Below are 15,820 nucleotides of genomic sequence, written 5' to 3'. Positions count from 1 at the left end.
TTTGACAATTCTACAATAAAACATTTAGCTTTAATTACAGCTTTAAATAAAGCCTTATTATACTCTCCGGATTATTTTAAATATCATATGAAATATTCAGTCTGTTATGTCTTTCATGAAAACAGTAAGAATTTCTTATATTACTTCCGCTTATTAATCCGGTGTATTACGTTAACATATCTAACACATTGCTCAGTGCAGAGTGTGCAATGTGCTAGGCCTATAATCAGCCCGCCAAATGGGTACATTGTAAGAAGACCAATGGAAAATGAGTCCAGTCTTTACCTTTTGGCTGCTGCCGGTGAAAATGAAAGTGTGTGGTATAATTACAAATAAAATGTCGCACGATCATCATGAAATTCTCTCAAGTATTTTCTTGCAAAACGGACAAGAGTGTGACAAACCGGAAAACTCATGTTTGAGAAAAGATGACAAACGCACTGAGGAAATTGATAGATAGCGATCAAATATCGACTTCTATCTAAGCCATTTAATTGTGAATTATTGCATGGGAAAATTGCTTGGGAATCTAATAATGAAAAAAAGATCCAAGTCAAGTACAAATGCGGTGAAATAGTTTATGTATCCGTCCACATAAATCAAAAAGTGCGCCAAAAGCGATCTTTCAAGACTTAAGTGATCAGTGATTTAGCAAAAGACAGAGTACTTTTAATTATTTCTTGGTGTATTTTGAAATCACAAACATAAATAGCTTGGTTATTTTAGAGCACTGTGGCTTTTTTTTAAATTCTTTTTTTGAATCCAAAATTCAATGAGTTGACCTCAAAAAAATTGCCCCCAATTTGCATATTGATCAATAAGGCAAATACAGATGGAGAACTCATATATTCTCTCGTGCAGTCACGACGATTCACAGAATGGGATTTTTTTGTGGGAAAATAAGGCACATTTTTCTTAGGTTTATGGCTAACAGAAGAGGGATTAGGAGGTGGAATTAGCTAAAAAAAAAAAAACAAAGTAATACAAGCTCATTTTTCTGCAAAATGTACAAACTGTTTGACACACAAATGCACTAGATCATTGTTTCGCTAAGACTATCCCCCATTGTTGAGATTTTGAAGTACGCAGACAAAAAAAAGATCCAAAGGAATTGCAGTTAATTATTGCTCAAAGCCGAGAAGATTTTTGGTCTATTCACTGAAACTGCTGATCACTTTATGATCTTTCATGTTAGACAACACTGCGATCTTGCAAGAGATTTTCCAATTAGATTTTCTGAATATTTTGCAGAAGAATGCCATAGAAAGTGCGAGATGGCAAAAAACGAAGGCACTTCTTGATAGACATATTAATTGCCAATGAATGACAGAAGAGATGCAAGACTTTCTGCTAAAGATCGCGATCGTGTTTTTCCCCAGAAGATCACTCTTCCTATCTACAAAATGCATTTTCCACCCCAAGAAACAAGAAAACTCTCTTATGAAATTAGAAGTTTAAAACATTCTTTGTATGCTCTCTTAAAAAACTGTAGATTGGGTATTAGTTCGTCGTTGTTTATATCGACGGTTGTCGTACTTGCAGTTTTATTTATGTATTTATTTATTTATTTGTAAATTATGAATCTGACTTTTTTAAATCTTTGCTAAGACAACATATTTGAATAATTTCTAAAATAATTAAAAGCCGTAAACAGCAAAAATAGAGATACGACAGCAGTAGATTCAAACGCCAATATAAATATTAAATCTAAAGTGTCAAAAAATTCAGAGAAATACTATAAAATATTTTTAAAAAAATGCATTTTTCAAAAAGTGTTGGTTTTATGAATAAATCGAAATTGAATTGAAATTGAAAAGCTTTACCTTATTATATCTTGTTGATTGTTTAACTCTTTAAAGATGATTGAGACACCGAGCGGTGTTCCAAAAAACAAAATAAAAATTAATATAGAAGAAGGGGTAGATAACTGTGCCGCTCGCGGTTCACTAGAGTGCCGATCTGTCAATCTCGTCCATAAATAGTGTCGATTTCTAGCCAAATTGTGCCGATCTGTCGATTTTTAGTTCCAGATTGGTATTTTTTGCCGATCGCCGCTCACGATTCACTCTGCCAGCCACTTATTCACCCCTTGATATAGAAAGTAATTTTGTCCTTTAAATAGTTCAAAATAATATGAAAAATTAGTTTTTCATATTATTTACACCGCCGATGTCCCATTCATCCCTAAAGCTTTGAAGGGTTAACGTGTTTTTTAAATCATAAAATATCAAGTAAAGCAATTAAAATTTGGGAAACTACTAAAAATTAATTATAAAGCCTCTGTCATCACATTCCGTTTCCTTAAGAATTAGAATTAAACTGAATTTATTGCTTAATTTATATATATATATATATATATATATATATATATATATATATATATATATATATATATATATATATATATATATATATTAATATTTGGTCTTGTTATTTGCTCTCTTGGGTTGGACAGATCAGTATTTCATCAGCCTCTTTTGCTGAAAGAATTTGAACTGTATTTAAACTAAATGTTTTCCATTGTTAATAAAAATACCTATTCGTGCAATATAAAAAGAATTTTTAGAAGTCCTTTACATTTCTTATAAGAATAATAACTTTCTCTTTGTATAAACATAATGCAAAAAAGTTAATAATCTGTTAATAGGACTTCTTAAAGGATTACATTTATGCATAAAATACTGTTATTAAACCATTTATTTTCTTAAATGTCCATATAAGGTAAGGTACCCTCACTCGACCGGGTTCCTCGATTCCACTAGTGGCCATTATTCATAGAATAATTAACTTATTAATGTTAGATCATACGCAAAATATTATAGCAAATATAAATAAATTGAATAAATAAATCTACCGGTCGCGATGAGGAACCGGTCGAGCGAGGGCACTTTACCTAACATATTTTCGAAGATATGAATATGAACTATGAATCTATTTTATGTGCCTTTCTTTTAAACGATTTGCGCCATCAATCGAAAAAGAGAAAAATGTAGTAAAGAAATGGCTGAAAATTTATCAAATTCTTTATTTAACTACATAAAAATCTCGAGATCGCAGAAAGCTCCTTCTAATTTCCAAGGAGCGAAATAATACTACGGTATCAAAATTCAGTAACAATATCTTATTAACTCTTTGAGGGAAAGTGGGTTATCCACTAGTAAAGAAAAATTCAACTGTTTTATAAACCTAAGAAGAAACTACCAGGAAAAATATAAATTCAATTTTACAGACTAAATTTTATTTTTTTTATTACTTATATGTTTTTTGACTTTGGAAGAATACATTAAAAAATCTTTTACTGAACAAAATGTACTCGCCCTCCAAAGTTTGAAAATAAAAAAAAAATATATATGAAAAAAACATTTTTAACGTGTATACTTGGGATAGGGTCATTGAATACAAAAAGTCGATATTTCATACCGCTTGGCCTCTAGATAGACAAAAGGTAAGTGGAAAAATTAATGGATTTTCCTCAAAGCTTCAGAACTTACAACACTCTGCTAAAATATTCACATATTTGAGTATGAGCAAAAAAATCTAAATAAATAACAAGCATGATGAAGGAAATTAAAGGATGAAAGAAATTAGTAATTAATTTTTATGGTTCTTTTAGTAAGTCTGGTAATATTCTTATAGCAGTACCAAATTCATTACTGAGAAGAATTTGCTTTATTTTCAGCTTTACTGAGTGAGCGAATTTTTCTAGATGAGAAATCAAATGGTTCAGTTGCATTTTTTGTAGGGGAAGGCTTTAACCTTTTAACTGAACTGAAAATCAACAATAAAAACTAAACTGAGAAACATAATCAATGATAAATCTTACATTTACCCTTGGAAAGTCCAATAGAGTCTGACTCGGTTATTTTGTGCTTCTATGAACGATAGGGACAATAATAACCCAAAAATTTAAGTAATTTTTCTGACAATACCAATAAATAATATTTTTCGCTGTAATGAAAAATATTACGTATGAGTATTGTAATTTTTATTGCCAAAAGGGTTTTACTTAAAAAAAATAGGAAGTATAAAAAATAAATAAAATCATATGAATTTGAGAATTTAAAAATTCGCCATTTTTTAGCATAAATATTTACTACATAGCAAATTGCCAGAGACCTGCAAAAAATATTCTAGATTACATCAACCTTTTACTTTACAATTATGTACAGACATAAGAAAAAAATAACTTTAGGTAGTCGGGAAAAAGTATTTTCTTTATGGGACCCCGGTGTTCCAATCGTCCTTAAAGGGTTAAGGCTTCGCACAAACTTCTTTATAATTGTATCAAATAGTTTTTGAAAATCTTCTGTATTTTTTTATTTATTTATTTTTTCAGAGAAGCATACTGCTTCTGCATCTCTATAAGATATATTCACAGAATCCCAAGAATCCCCGATCCAGTGTTCCATTCTTGCTTAAGTAATACTGTGAAAAATTATGGAGGTTCAAAGATATAAGAAGGCATTTAAGAAAACCCGGTTTATTGCTATACTTTGACGTCTCAAAAAAGATCAAATGGAAAAGAAAATGCTTCTTGGGCTTATTGGGAGATCTCCTTAAAATCTCTGCAATTTTCTTGATTGTGAAGGTGAAGTCAAATTGACTAAAGTTCTTCCAGCAATTAAGTATGAGCACTAAAAGTCTCCCATATATAATTGAGTCATTGCCAAATAATGTTTTGACTATTTTTTAACCAACTGTCCATTCTTTTTTCTCTGCCAGGGAAAAAATGCAAGACAGAAGGTCAGACCGTGAGCAAGAGTGAAATCTCTTTTGTGGCCAAAAACAGCCACACAATGCACGAATTTCTTAGCTTGAACAAGCTTGATCAATATCCTGCTTTTTTTGGTCAATTGCGTTGAATGTCACGAGAACAAGGTCCTTCTGGATTTCCCTGCTGACTATGGGAGTGATCAAGTGAGATCTTCGAGTGATCCTCGGATCTTCGTACTCTTAACCAAATGTTATGTGGATGAAATGGAGCTCTGGAAAAGCCTCTGAAGACTTCTTTACGATAACTTCCCCCGCCGTCCAACTTCTTCTTCGGCGTCCACGGCGGGGGGACGCGATCGTGTCGAAGTCCGCGGATCCGCGAAATGAAAGTGAACTCATTGGTGGTATAAAAGCGGCTGGCACACAAATCTCAGCATCCAGTATATCGTCTGGAATCATCCAGTCGCATTTTCCATCATTGTTCTTGCACGTGAATATAGTACAATGAAAACAATAGTGAGTAGTTTTATTATCGATCACCAGTGATCCTCACCCGGAGCCCAAGGATTATAATCTCTGTGCTGTATCATAAGCCGCGTGTTATGAAAGATCACGATGTCAAGCCTTATTGATTACCATGTTAAAGACAAGTGTTACGATGTTTTCCGCATTTTGAAATATACGCATAAAATAAAATCAGACGATCTTCCTCAAATGATCAGTTTGATAGGCATATGAAGCAGTAAATCAAGAGGCTTATAGTATTAACTTAAGCAAATGAAAGTGAAATTATAACGAGTTTTGTGTCCAGAAAATGCAGAATAGACGCACGTAGAAATGGAAGAAAAATGAAAATGAGTCAAATTGGATAATATATTCAGCGCGCGCGATCATAAGAATTTTATACCACAACCGAATGAGAGTGAATTTGGCGATAGTGAATTAAAATTCATGAAGTTTGGTTCAATAGCAGCCCATCTACACTTCTATTAAATTCCGGTCATTGTTTCAATAAACATTTCTCACATATATTTTCTATAATTCACTTTTATTCCACCGTGCTCTCTTTGCCTTTCTTCCGCTCGATAACACGAAGAACATCACACGGTGCACTATACGTGACAATATTGACAACAAGTGAAATTTAACAGACTTGAGACCTGAATAAACCATTTGGATTTGGTGATAAAATCCCATGGAATGCCCATCACCCGGAATTTATTCCGAATAATCGACTTATTTTTTGCAAACCATCATAAGTTTGAAATCGTTGCAATGCTATCTAAAAGTGAACAATAATTCCGAATTTAACACATAAAATTTCTAAACTTTTATTTTTTTAAATTTTATTTTCCGACTTTTATTTATTTTTATAGAAATCTTGAAATTAAAAGTTGGAAATTATATTTTTTCTTTTAAAAAGTCTTTAAAAATATTTAGAAGCTTGTAATCAAAAGAAAATATTAAGATACCAATATTGAAAAAATAAAGATGGTATTTCAAATTAATTGCTGTTCAAATAAGAAAAAGAAATACTTTATTAATTTTGAATTTATTAAATTTTTTGGTTCATTTTTAATTTTGTTTGTAAAAGTTGTAGAGTCGAAATTCAAAAGAAAAATCGGACTATTTTTCGTTTTGCTTGGATCCAGTTAATTGCTAAATAAATCAGCTAAAATAAAACTTGGTTAACATTAAATTCAAACAAAATTATCTTTTTAAAAAATATATAATTAAAATATAAAAATTTGTCAAAAAATTTAAATTAACACACAAAAGCGGATGATTTTGGAAGAAATATACAAAAGAATTTATAAAAATGTAATAGATTTTTAAATACGAAAAATAATGGTTTAGAAGTTCTAAATTTGTTACACTAGTTCTTAATTTTTACTCTCTCCACTAATCATCCTTATTTCGATCTGATCTTATATTGAACCCTTATCTTTCGGAAGTCGTAAAAACAAGACGCAGTGTTCAATATTGGGCAATTTGATCATTTTATACACTAAAATTAAATTTTTGGAAATTCTTCTTTCTAAACTGGTACCACCCTTCCCTTGTAGTATTGTATTTGTGCCCTCCTCCTGGTGTCGACGGTTCGTGCCGGAGAGACAGAGGACAAGAAGGCGACAAAGAAAGCCGAGCCCCTTGAGAAGAAGCTCGATAAGCGTGGTCTTCTCAATCTTGGCTACGGTTATGGGATCAATGGTCTGGATCTGGGCTATCTCGGCAGTGGCCATGGATTAGGAGGTGCCTACCATGGTGGATTCTCCCATGGAGGATACTCTTCTTTCGATCACAGCGGCAGCGGCTATGGCGGATACGGCCATGGATTCCTTCTGGGAGGACACACAGGTAACCCATACCAAACTCTGCCCCTCATGGCCTAGGTTCTGAGCAAAAACCTTTGTATTTCAGATGTTACCAAGACCGTAACACTCTTGAAGGGTGTCCCAGTGCCTCATGTCGTTGAGAAGCACGTCCCAGTTGTTCATGAGAAGCATGTACCATACCCCGTTAAAGTGCCCGTGCCCCAGCCCTACGAAGTGGTCAAGCATGTGCCCGTTCATGTTAAGGAGTACGTGAAGGTGCCCGTTCATGTGCCCCAGCCCTACCCAGTTGAGAAGAAGGTTCCAGTTCCAGTTCATGTTCCCGTTGACCGTCCCTACCCCGTCAAGGTCCTGGTCCCTCAACCCTACCCCGTGGAGAAGCACGTCCCAGTTCCCGTAAAAGTTCCCGTACCCCAACCCTACGAAGTCGTCAAGCACGTCCCATACCCAGTTAAGGTAGAGGTTCCAGTGCCTCAGCCATACCCCGTTGAACGTAAGGTTGCTGTACCCGTCAAGGTTCCCGTCGACCGTCCCTACCCCGTTCACGTTCCCCAACCCTACCCAGTGCATGTGGAGAAACCCGTGCCTTATGTGGTTGAGAAACCAGCTCCCTATCCCGTCCACGTTCCCGTTGACAGGCCCGTTCCTGTTGTGCACGAAAAACCCTATCCCGTTCCCGTTAAGGTGCCCGTCAAAGTGCCCGTAGTCCACGAGAAGCACGTCCCTGTAGTCCATGAGAGACACGTTCCCGTTCCCGTCAAAGTTCCCGTCCATGTCCACACCGACGTCCACCATCATCATGATCTCCACCACGATGTCCATGACTTCCACGATGGCAGCTACACCAGCTTCAGTGGCCTTGGCGGAGAATACTCCTACCACCACTAAGGTGTCCAGGTTTCAACCAAAATTCCCCTTCTTAGTCCTTGCCTTCCCGTCAAAAATTGCCAAGAGGAAAGAGATTCTCTCACAAATTCTACTTTGCTGAAATTTAACCCCCACCTGGAAGTTCTCTTTCATCTCTGAGATCTCCCCCGTCAATCCTTAGCTACTGCATCCGATCCCAGCTTTCCCCGACTTGTGTATAATTTATATATTTGTGTACCTTTATAGTGTTTTTTACCATTAATTTGTGTATAAAAAAAAAGAGATGTATAAATAAAGAAGAATGAAAAAAAAAACAAATAACAAACATCTCGTGATCATTTCCCATTCACTTGGTATCCTGCCCCCTATACCTTTGGCTTTGGCAACCTCATTAAAATACAACGGATTGTTGCAAAATTCTAGTTCACATCCCATTTGAGACTCCAAGTGGAAGATTGCAAAAGTCTTTCGTACGCTCGTGAGATAGATTTCCTCCTCGAGAGTCTCAAGGTGCGCAATTAGTCGGTGTTTGTGCGAGAAGTCACCTCAAAAGTGGATCATTTGATGCCTTATGATCATGCATTTATAGCTTTGGCGGAGACAGGTGTATTATTTTGGTGTCTCCTATCCGCCAATGCAATTTATAAGGAGAGGAAGTGGCGTAATTTTTGAGTATGGAAAAACTTGAATATATTGGTTGTTTCACTATCGATTTGTCAATGGCTGGTTTTCCATCAGATTGAGCCAAACTGGATGATTTCCAGCGGAATCTAGAGCTACTGATCATTTTATCACACATTCCTGAGGAATGTGGCATTTTTACAAAGCACTTTCTTCCTCGCACCTCTTGGCCATGCAAGAATTTGCCAAGGGGTATAACACACGCAATTTCACTTTCGATTTTTATCGTCTTACTCAGGCAAAATAATACGAAATATTGTCGTATAATTCTAAGCCGTCACTGCCGAGGTTTAATTAAAAAGCAATCAGTGGATTTGTAAGTCCTTAAGCAGTGAAATCTGATGCAAAAGTTTTTATAGCACATTTTATGGTTACGTTTTCTTGTCGTTTTAATTATTTTTCACTGAAAGATAAACTAACTTGAACATGAGAGTGTTATTACAGACTTACAAAAATTAGGTTAAGATTACCAATCATTGCTATAAGAGATATATTATTTGAGATAAAGTATACTTTTATCACGGGAGACTCTACATGTTTTGCTATAATTTTTATAGTAAGGAATATAATTCTTAACTAAATTTTTGCAATTCTGAAATAAGACTCAAAATTAAATTCTTTTAGTATGTAATTATTTAAAAAAATATTAAAATAATTAAAATACTGATTAAAGTATAAACCATAAAATTTGCTATAACTTTAATTTTTAAGTGGAACCTTTCGTGTTTTTTTTTTGTCAAATTAAGAATTTGAACTTCTAATTAAAATAAATAAATTTTCTTTTTTGGGAATTTAAATTGATATCAATAATTATTTTCAAGAATACCTTCATTGGTAAAAATAAAAGGATCAAATTGATCCTTTTGCAAAGGATGGATCAAATTAACATGTTCTATGAAAATGTGCATTCAGAGTACGAAATTATAATAAATAATAATATAATAATAAATTTATTCAAGCTCTACATTTCCCCCTTTACCATGGGTCTGCCGCCGTCTTAGCGTTGTAGACCAGCCTCCGAAGCCAAACGGTAGAAATGCTTCTTCATTGGCAGTGTAATCTTTGAAAAAATTTCTTTTACAAATTTGACATGGCAAGTTTTATAGTTTTATGGCAGAAACCATCCTTTGAGAAATTTGATCCATCCTTTGCAAAAGGATCAAATTTGGATCAATTTAATCCAATTTGATCCTTTGATTTTTACCAGTGTTTGCTTGTTGTAATAATCTATAACAGAAGAGGATTTGGCAGTATTTTGGAAAAAAAATAGTAAAAATCACATTGAATAAGCGAATAATACTAAAAAGACAGCTCTATTTTTTATTATTAAAAATAGCGAAATATTCTTGAGAAAATAAAAGGAACTTAAGAATAAACTTTGCAACTTTAGTACGAATTGAAACGATTATTGATAATATTTTCGATTCAAATTTTGTACTTATCAATCTAATTGTTCAACTTCCTTTTCACAATTCACTTTAAAGAAAAGGTTTGCAAGTGAAATTATTTTTGCGTAACTCAATTATTTTATTGAATTCTGCTTCAAAGTATTAATGTCAACTGTGTGAAAGTTTATTTAAGAGAGTCCAAAAATTAATTAAAACTCAATAAATACTACTCAAATTTTTATCTATAATATTTCAAAAAGCCATATGGTCATTGAACTCTAAACAAATTAATAAGATTATTAATAAATAGTACAATCAGTGAAAAGAGTATGGAGAAAAGAAATAACCAGATTACATTACTGACCAAGAGAAAAATTTTAATAGCTCTGAAATGTATGTCTTTTCTGTAATTCTGTTCATTGAACTTGTTTCTCTTTGTGGATACGCATGGCTTGTGCTTGCGTAGAAAATTCTGTAACGTAGAATAATGCGTACTAAAGTATTTATACTGTTTTACATAAAATTATATCGTATAAATAAACCTAAATGAGTTTTTAAAATTGTGTTGGCTTTCAAATTGCAAAAATGTCACTATTTCGTAATATACCTTTTTTTATAATACCGAAAGTTACTTAAAATATTTCATATTCAGAAATATAGTATTTTACTTTAAGTTTTTTTTCTTTCTAATTTAAGAAAGAGATACTTTGACATCTCTAAGACAAGCCACTTTTATAGACTTATACTTATTGGAGAAATTTCTTAATAAATAAGCTACACCTGCTATCAAAGGTGGAAATAATTTAGTGAGACTTTAATAGGGGTGTATCCTACAATTTATTATTTGCTGGGAAGTCTCTTCCATTTAACAATCTGCTTTTGAATATTAGATTAGTAGCCTATTTGAGCGGTATTGCAGAGTCTTTACAAAACAGAAAATTTAAGTATTAAAAACTAAATAACTTCCTTATTAAATAAAATAACAGAATAATTATTTTAGTAATAACAATGCAATATTAATATTAATTTATCTAGCTACAACTCATATAAAAGGCGTGGTCTAGAATTATTTTTAGACTGAGTTTACTCGGGAACTCCCAAACAATATGACAATATGACATTTTAATCCGCTTTTAAAGGCTGATAAAAGCGATATAGACTTCACTATAATTTTTATAGAATTTATAGAGGAAATAAGGAAATAAAAAGATATGGTACTGAGTCCCAGCATTGCGGAGTGTTCGAACTCGTAACTTATTATATGCTATACCTCAAAAGCACTTTTGCATCATTTACCGTTTACCCATTCTTAACCGATTTGATCTGATTCATAAATCATGCGGAAGGTCCAACAAAATAGTTGCAAGATTAATAGAATTGATTTTCGGACAAAATTTACTTTCCGATTTATAAATCACTAATAGACTAAATAATTAAAGTAATATAATTGAGTTTCGGATAAAAGTTAGTTATTGGTTATGATGATTATGATGAGTTAGTTATTGGTAATTGGTTACCGATTGGTTGTCAAGAATTCCAAGACCTTTTCAACGAGCTCAAACATGATACCACTCGATTGTGAAATATGCTCTCTAAAGCCTTTTTAACCTTTAATCTCAAAAAACCGTTATTATGACGATATAACAGTATTTCGTACATGAAAAAAAATTTAAAAATGACAAAAAACGCATTGAAAAACATGATTTAGGTGACGAAAGGGAAAAATGGGAAGAAGAAGAAGAAACATCTGGGGATAATGGGGGGGGGGGCTCATCGAACACCGAAAGTCGATATCTCTGACTGTTCTTCCAGGCCGATGAAGTTAAGAAAATACAGATTATATAAATTCTCTCTCATTGAGTGCAAGCAAAATTATTTAAGTTGTTTTCTTGATATAATTTGAAAAACGTTCAATTCAGTGATTAATGTAGAAAATTGTCAAAACTACCCGATACAAAATAAATATATAAGATTTTGTTTAGGCTTAAAATATACTTCGTGGTAAAAAGTTTTATATTAAGGTTTGATAAAAAACCAAATGAGCAGTAGGGTGGAATCACCACTTTTCGCCAGTGTCCCACTTTTCGCCATTTATATTGAAATCGCAATTTTTCCATTATTTGTGAAATAAATTAGTCGTAAAAATATTTGTATCCCTTACTGCTGTTACTTGTAGAATCGAAAAACACTATTTTTTGGTTTTAAATTTAAATGTATGAGCATTTTTTAGAGGAATATTTTAAGCAAGTGCATCGAATACATTCGGCGAATACATAAAATTTGTATTTAGTCAGTTAATGTTTCATTTTATATTATTTTTATGTAAAAATTAGCCATGGCGAAAAGTGTTAATATTCTAAAATTGATTCACCACCTGTCGCCAGTGCGTTTTTAATAGACGACGCTAACTTCACTTCATAGACTCTGAGTTGTCAAATCTGCTTTGCTTATTTTATGCAAGAGTTTAATAATTTAATTTCTCAAATAAAAGTGAAGAAAAATGATTTAATGTGAGTAATTATATGGTGATCATGAGGAAAAAGAAATGCTGAATGTATTCTTTCCATGATGTTGCCCAAAATAATCGAGTTCAAACCTTTCCAAGTGGGTGGCGAGAAGTGGTTACAGAACTGGCGAAAAGTGGTAAAGAGTGACGAGGAAGTGGCAATTTTTGCATTGTTAATAAAAATCAGTTTTTTTAACTACTCCTGCATTAAATTGTAGAACTTTCGTTTTTACGAATCTAGAGCCAATATATCTAAGTAACTTTGTGTCAAATTTGAGATATCTGGTAATAAGGGGTCAAAAGTTATAACACAGTTAATTTCTCCTTTTCCTAAAAATGGCGATAAGTGGTTATTACACCCTAAAATTTTAAACTTTGGTCAGTAAGAACTTAAATATTTAAAAAAATGAGCCGAATTCAAATAATAAAGATCTGAAATACACAGAAAAAATATTTTGTAAAATAGTTTTTCAAGTATTTTGTATTTTATTGTATTTATTCAAGTATTTATTGTATTGTATTTATTGTTAGTTTTTAAAGTATTTTCAAGTAAAATGGAAAACTCCTTATTTTCCATGTTTGAAACTTGTATGAGTTTTTTTTTATTAAATTTTTATTGTTTATTTTTACTGTGACGTGACTTAAAGATTTTTGCATTGAATCAATTTAAAATGCTGCATTGGTGTTAACCCCTCAACAGTCCATCATGCAAAATCTATGCCAAAGAGAGACGTTCGCCTATTTAAGTATGAATACTTGTTGCAGCATAAATATGTGCAAATCCATTTTTTTTTCAACCATCGTCAACGCTATAATGAAATGGAGGTACAATAAAATGACTTGTTGTCTCTTAAGCTTGTCATAAGATGTTACAATATTTAACGTTATTAAGTTTTACAGCACAATCTCAGTGTCGTGAGTAAGAGTGGTTAAAGTCACACAATGTTGCACATTTTGCCCTCGTAAAAATTCCCATCTAGCAAATTTCTCATTAAACGATTTACTGTATAGGATTCTATGGGATCTGTATCGAATTTGTGGGTGGAATTTAGTGGGTGTTTTAAAGATCTGTAAAACCTCATAAAATCTCAGAATTGAGAAAATTTCAATGAACAAATAATAATTAGTGAATATTAAATGCAATATTGTACAATCTGAAAAGTCGCTCTTTTTGCATCATCCAGAGGTGAATAATTCATTATGGTATGAGTTTAGAAGCTCCTCCATAGGCGTCATCAAGGTATTTTCACGAAGAACATGACCATTAAAGCTCTGTGACTAGGTGAAGAAACAACCATCATTTTACAATTGTTATTTCCTTGCAATAATATGACTTTGATTAGCAATTTTCCCATCAAAAAATATTGTTTGAGAAAAACAGCCACCAAATGCCCAGACACAAATTGCGAAAATCAATTACAAGGTTCTTGTGCACAAAAGCAATTCAATGAGAAATCAATACGGTAATTGAGGCATCTCTCCTCCAAGACATCTTTTACTGCCCATAAGCACAGGTGGTGAGAAATACAATTGGAAGAAGTTATTCGATTGCCACAGAATTGATTTTATGGACACCTCTAAAACTTGCGCAATTTTTCTCCCATCTTCAAGATTCTGCAGAAGAAATCTCTGTGAGATGATCATTTACTTCTTATTGGTCTTTTGTGGTTTCTATTGTTATCCATTGCATTTTTATGACACGAAATTCATCTAAAATTATAAAATCCGTATTGATTACCTCTATCTAAAGATATTAATTAGACTTTTTGAAATTATTTTTTGATTTTGTAGATTCTCGACATGTTCAGATTATTTTAACCCTTTTATGGCCTCTACACACTATGAGAAATTTCTTTTTTAAAAAATGCCTTTTTAAAGAAAATTCCCCTATCCTTGAAGGCAGAAACGTCAGAATTTTTTAAAAAAGGCAATTTTTGACGAAAATTGCTCCTAGTGTGTAGGCACCATTAAGAACGCGAAGGTCAAAAATCGGAGGTCAGAAAAAATCACTTTTTCTGACTTTTTAGAACGAAGCATACCTTTAGACGGCTGGAGGAAAAATTTCATTTTTGGGTCACCGATGACCCAATCGTCTTTAAAGGGTTAAAGGATGAAATTACATGTGTTCAGAAAACTTTGTAATTTGATAATAGACTGCAATTTTATTATCAAATTAGACAAGGTACTATAAAAGATTCAAATTTTAAGTTATGAGTAGAAAATTCAATAAATATTTGAGCAATTATGCTCTACTTGCCACTCAGGAACGAGGTACATAGCGCCCTTGGTCTAATTTAATCAAAAACTAAAATTCTATTATTTTATTTGTTGAAATACTTGTGCATAATGTATGAAAGACAACGAAATGTAACAGCCCGGGTAACACAAGGTTGTATATTACGGGTATTACTAGTACAATGCAACAATTAAAGACATTTCGATTTAAAAATATACTTCAGTCGAGATGATTTACGTTTGGCAAAATTCATATGAAGCATCAAATAAAAATATGCCCAACAGTGTCTCATGAAGACATATGCAGTGCAAGTTTAATAACCGTTAGGGTAACTACTTAAAAAATGTTTTATTGAAAGACCTGTACTAAATACGTACTGAAAAATAATTTTCATTTTCTTAAACTACTTGATTAAGGACTTTCAGATAGGCCTTAATTAAGTACTTACTTAGTGCTAAAGCTAAGATATTATTATATTTTATTCGTTATACGCCAGAAAGCGCTAATGTTAACCTTATTTTTAAACATTTTATACATTTTAGGGTGAATAAAGTCTATGAATCAAGAATTTATTAAATTTTTAATAGGGGGGGGGGGCTGGGGCTGTATAGATATACAAGTTTTTAGATAGACAAAGCAATTGTGGATCTAAATTAAATTATGGTAAAGCTCAGTTTTCCTTAGAATTATGCGAAAACTCGTGCATCAATTTAGCCATACAGTTTATAATAGCCCCACCTTTCTCTAATCATTTTATGTGTTAGTTGGAATACAAGGATACACAGAAACGACTTTTAAAAGTAGATGTTAGGGTAAAGTGGTACAAATTGGACAGTCAGTGGTACAAGTTGGACAATCAATGGTACAATTTGGACAGGGCTTTTTGTCTTGATAAATTTAGTACTTCATTTTTATTTGTATATTTTTAATGCTTTAGTTTTATAATTTGGTTCCTTGTGCTTCAAAACAAATTTTGTACTGTATTTATCAAGAAAAAAGCCATGTCCAACTTGTACCGGTGAATTGTCCAACTTGTAACACTAATTCCAAATTATATCACTTTCCCCTACTGTAAATCAAAAATCAGTATTTAATT

General features: G+C 32.6%; 2 protein-coding genes across 2 annotated transcripts in view; one reads left to right on the top strand and one right to left on the bottom strand.

Moving 5' to 3' along the window:
• LOC129806761 (angiotensin-converting enzyme) overlaps positions 1–15,820 on the bottom strand; it is a 79,356-nt gene that overhangs the window by 27,565 nt on the left and 35,971 nt on the right. The gene's annotated exons all lie outside the window — the stretch shown is intronic.
• On the top strand, positions 4,943–8,238 carry LOC129807341 (uncharacterized). Its single transcript, XM_055856549.1, has 3 exons — positions 4,943–5,229; positions 6,780–7,071; positions 7,135–8,238. The coding sequence occupies exons 1-3, from the start codon at positions 5,218–5,220 to the stop codon at positions 7,932–7,934; spliced, it is 1,104 nt and encodes a 367-aa protein (XP_055712524.1). The 5' UTR covers positions 4,943–5,217; the 3' UTR covers positions 7,935–8,238.

The sequence above is a fragment of the Phlebotomus papatasi genome, chromosome 3 (assembly GCF_024763615.1).
Source record: "Phlebotomus papatasi isolate M1 chromosome 3, Ppap_2.1, whole genome shotgun sequence".
Taxonomy (NCBI): Eukaryota; Metazoa; Arthropoda; class Insecta; order Diptera; family Psychodidae; genus Phlebotomus; species Phlebotomus papatasi.
Note: the sequence above shows the minus strand (reverse complement) of the source record. Positions and strands in the feature narration are given on the sequence as shown.

Bases quoted from the DNA above. Each gene is read 5' to 3' on its own strand.
- LOC129807341 (XM_055856549.1), top strand. The intron at 7,072-7,134 runs GTAACCCATACC...TTTGTATTTCAG, and splicing joins CCTTCTGGGAGGACACACAG to ATGTTACCAAGACCGTAACA.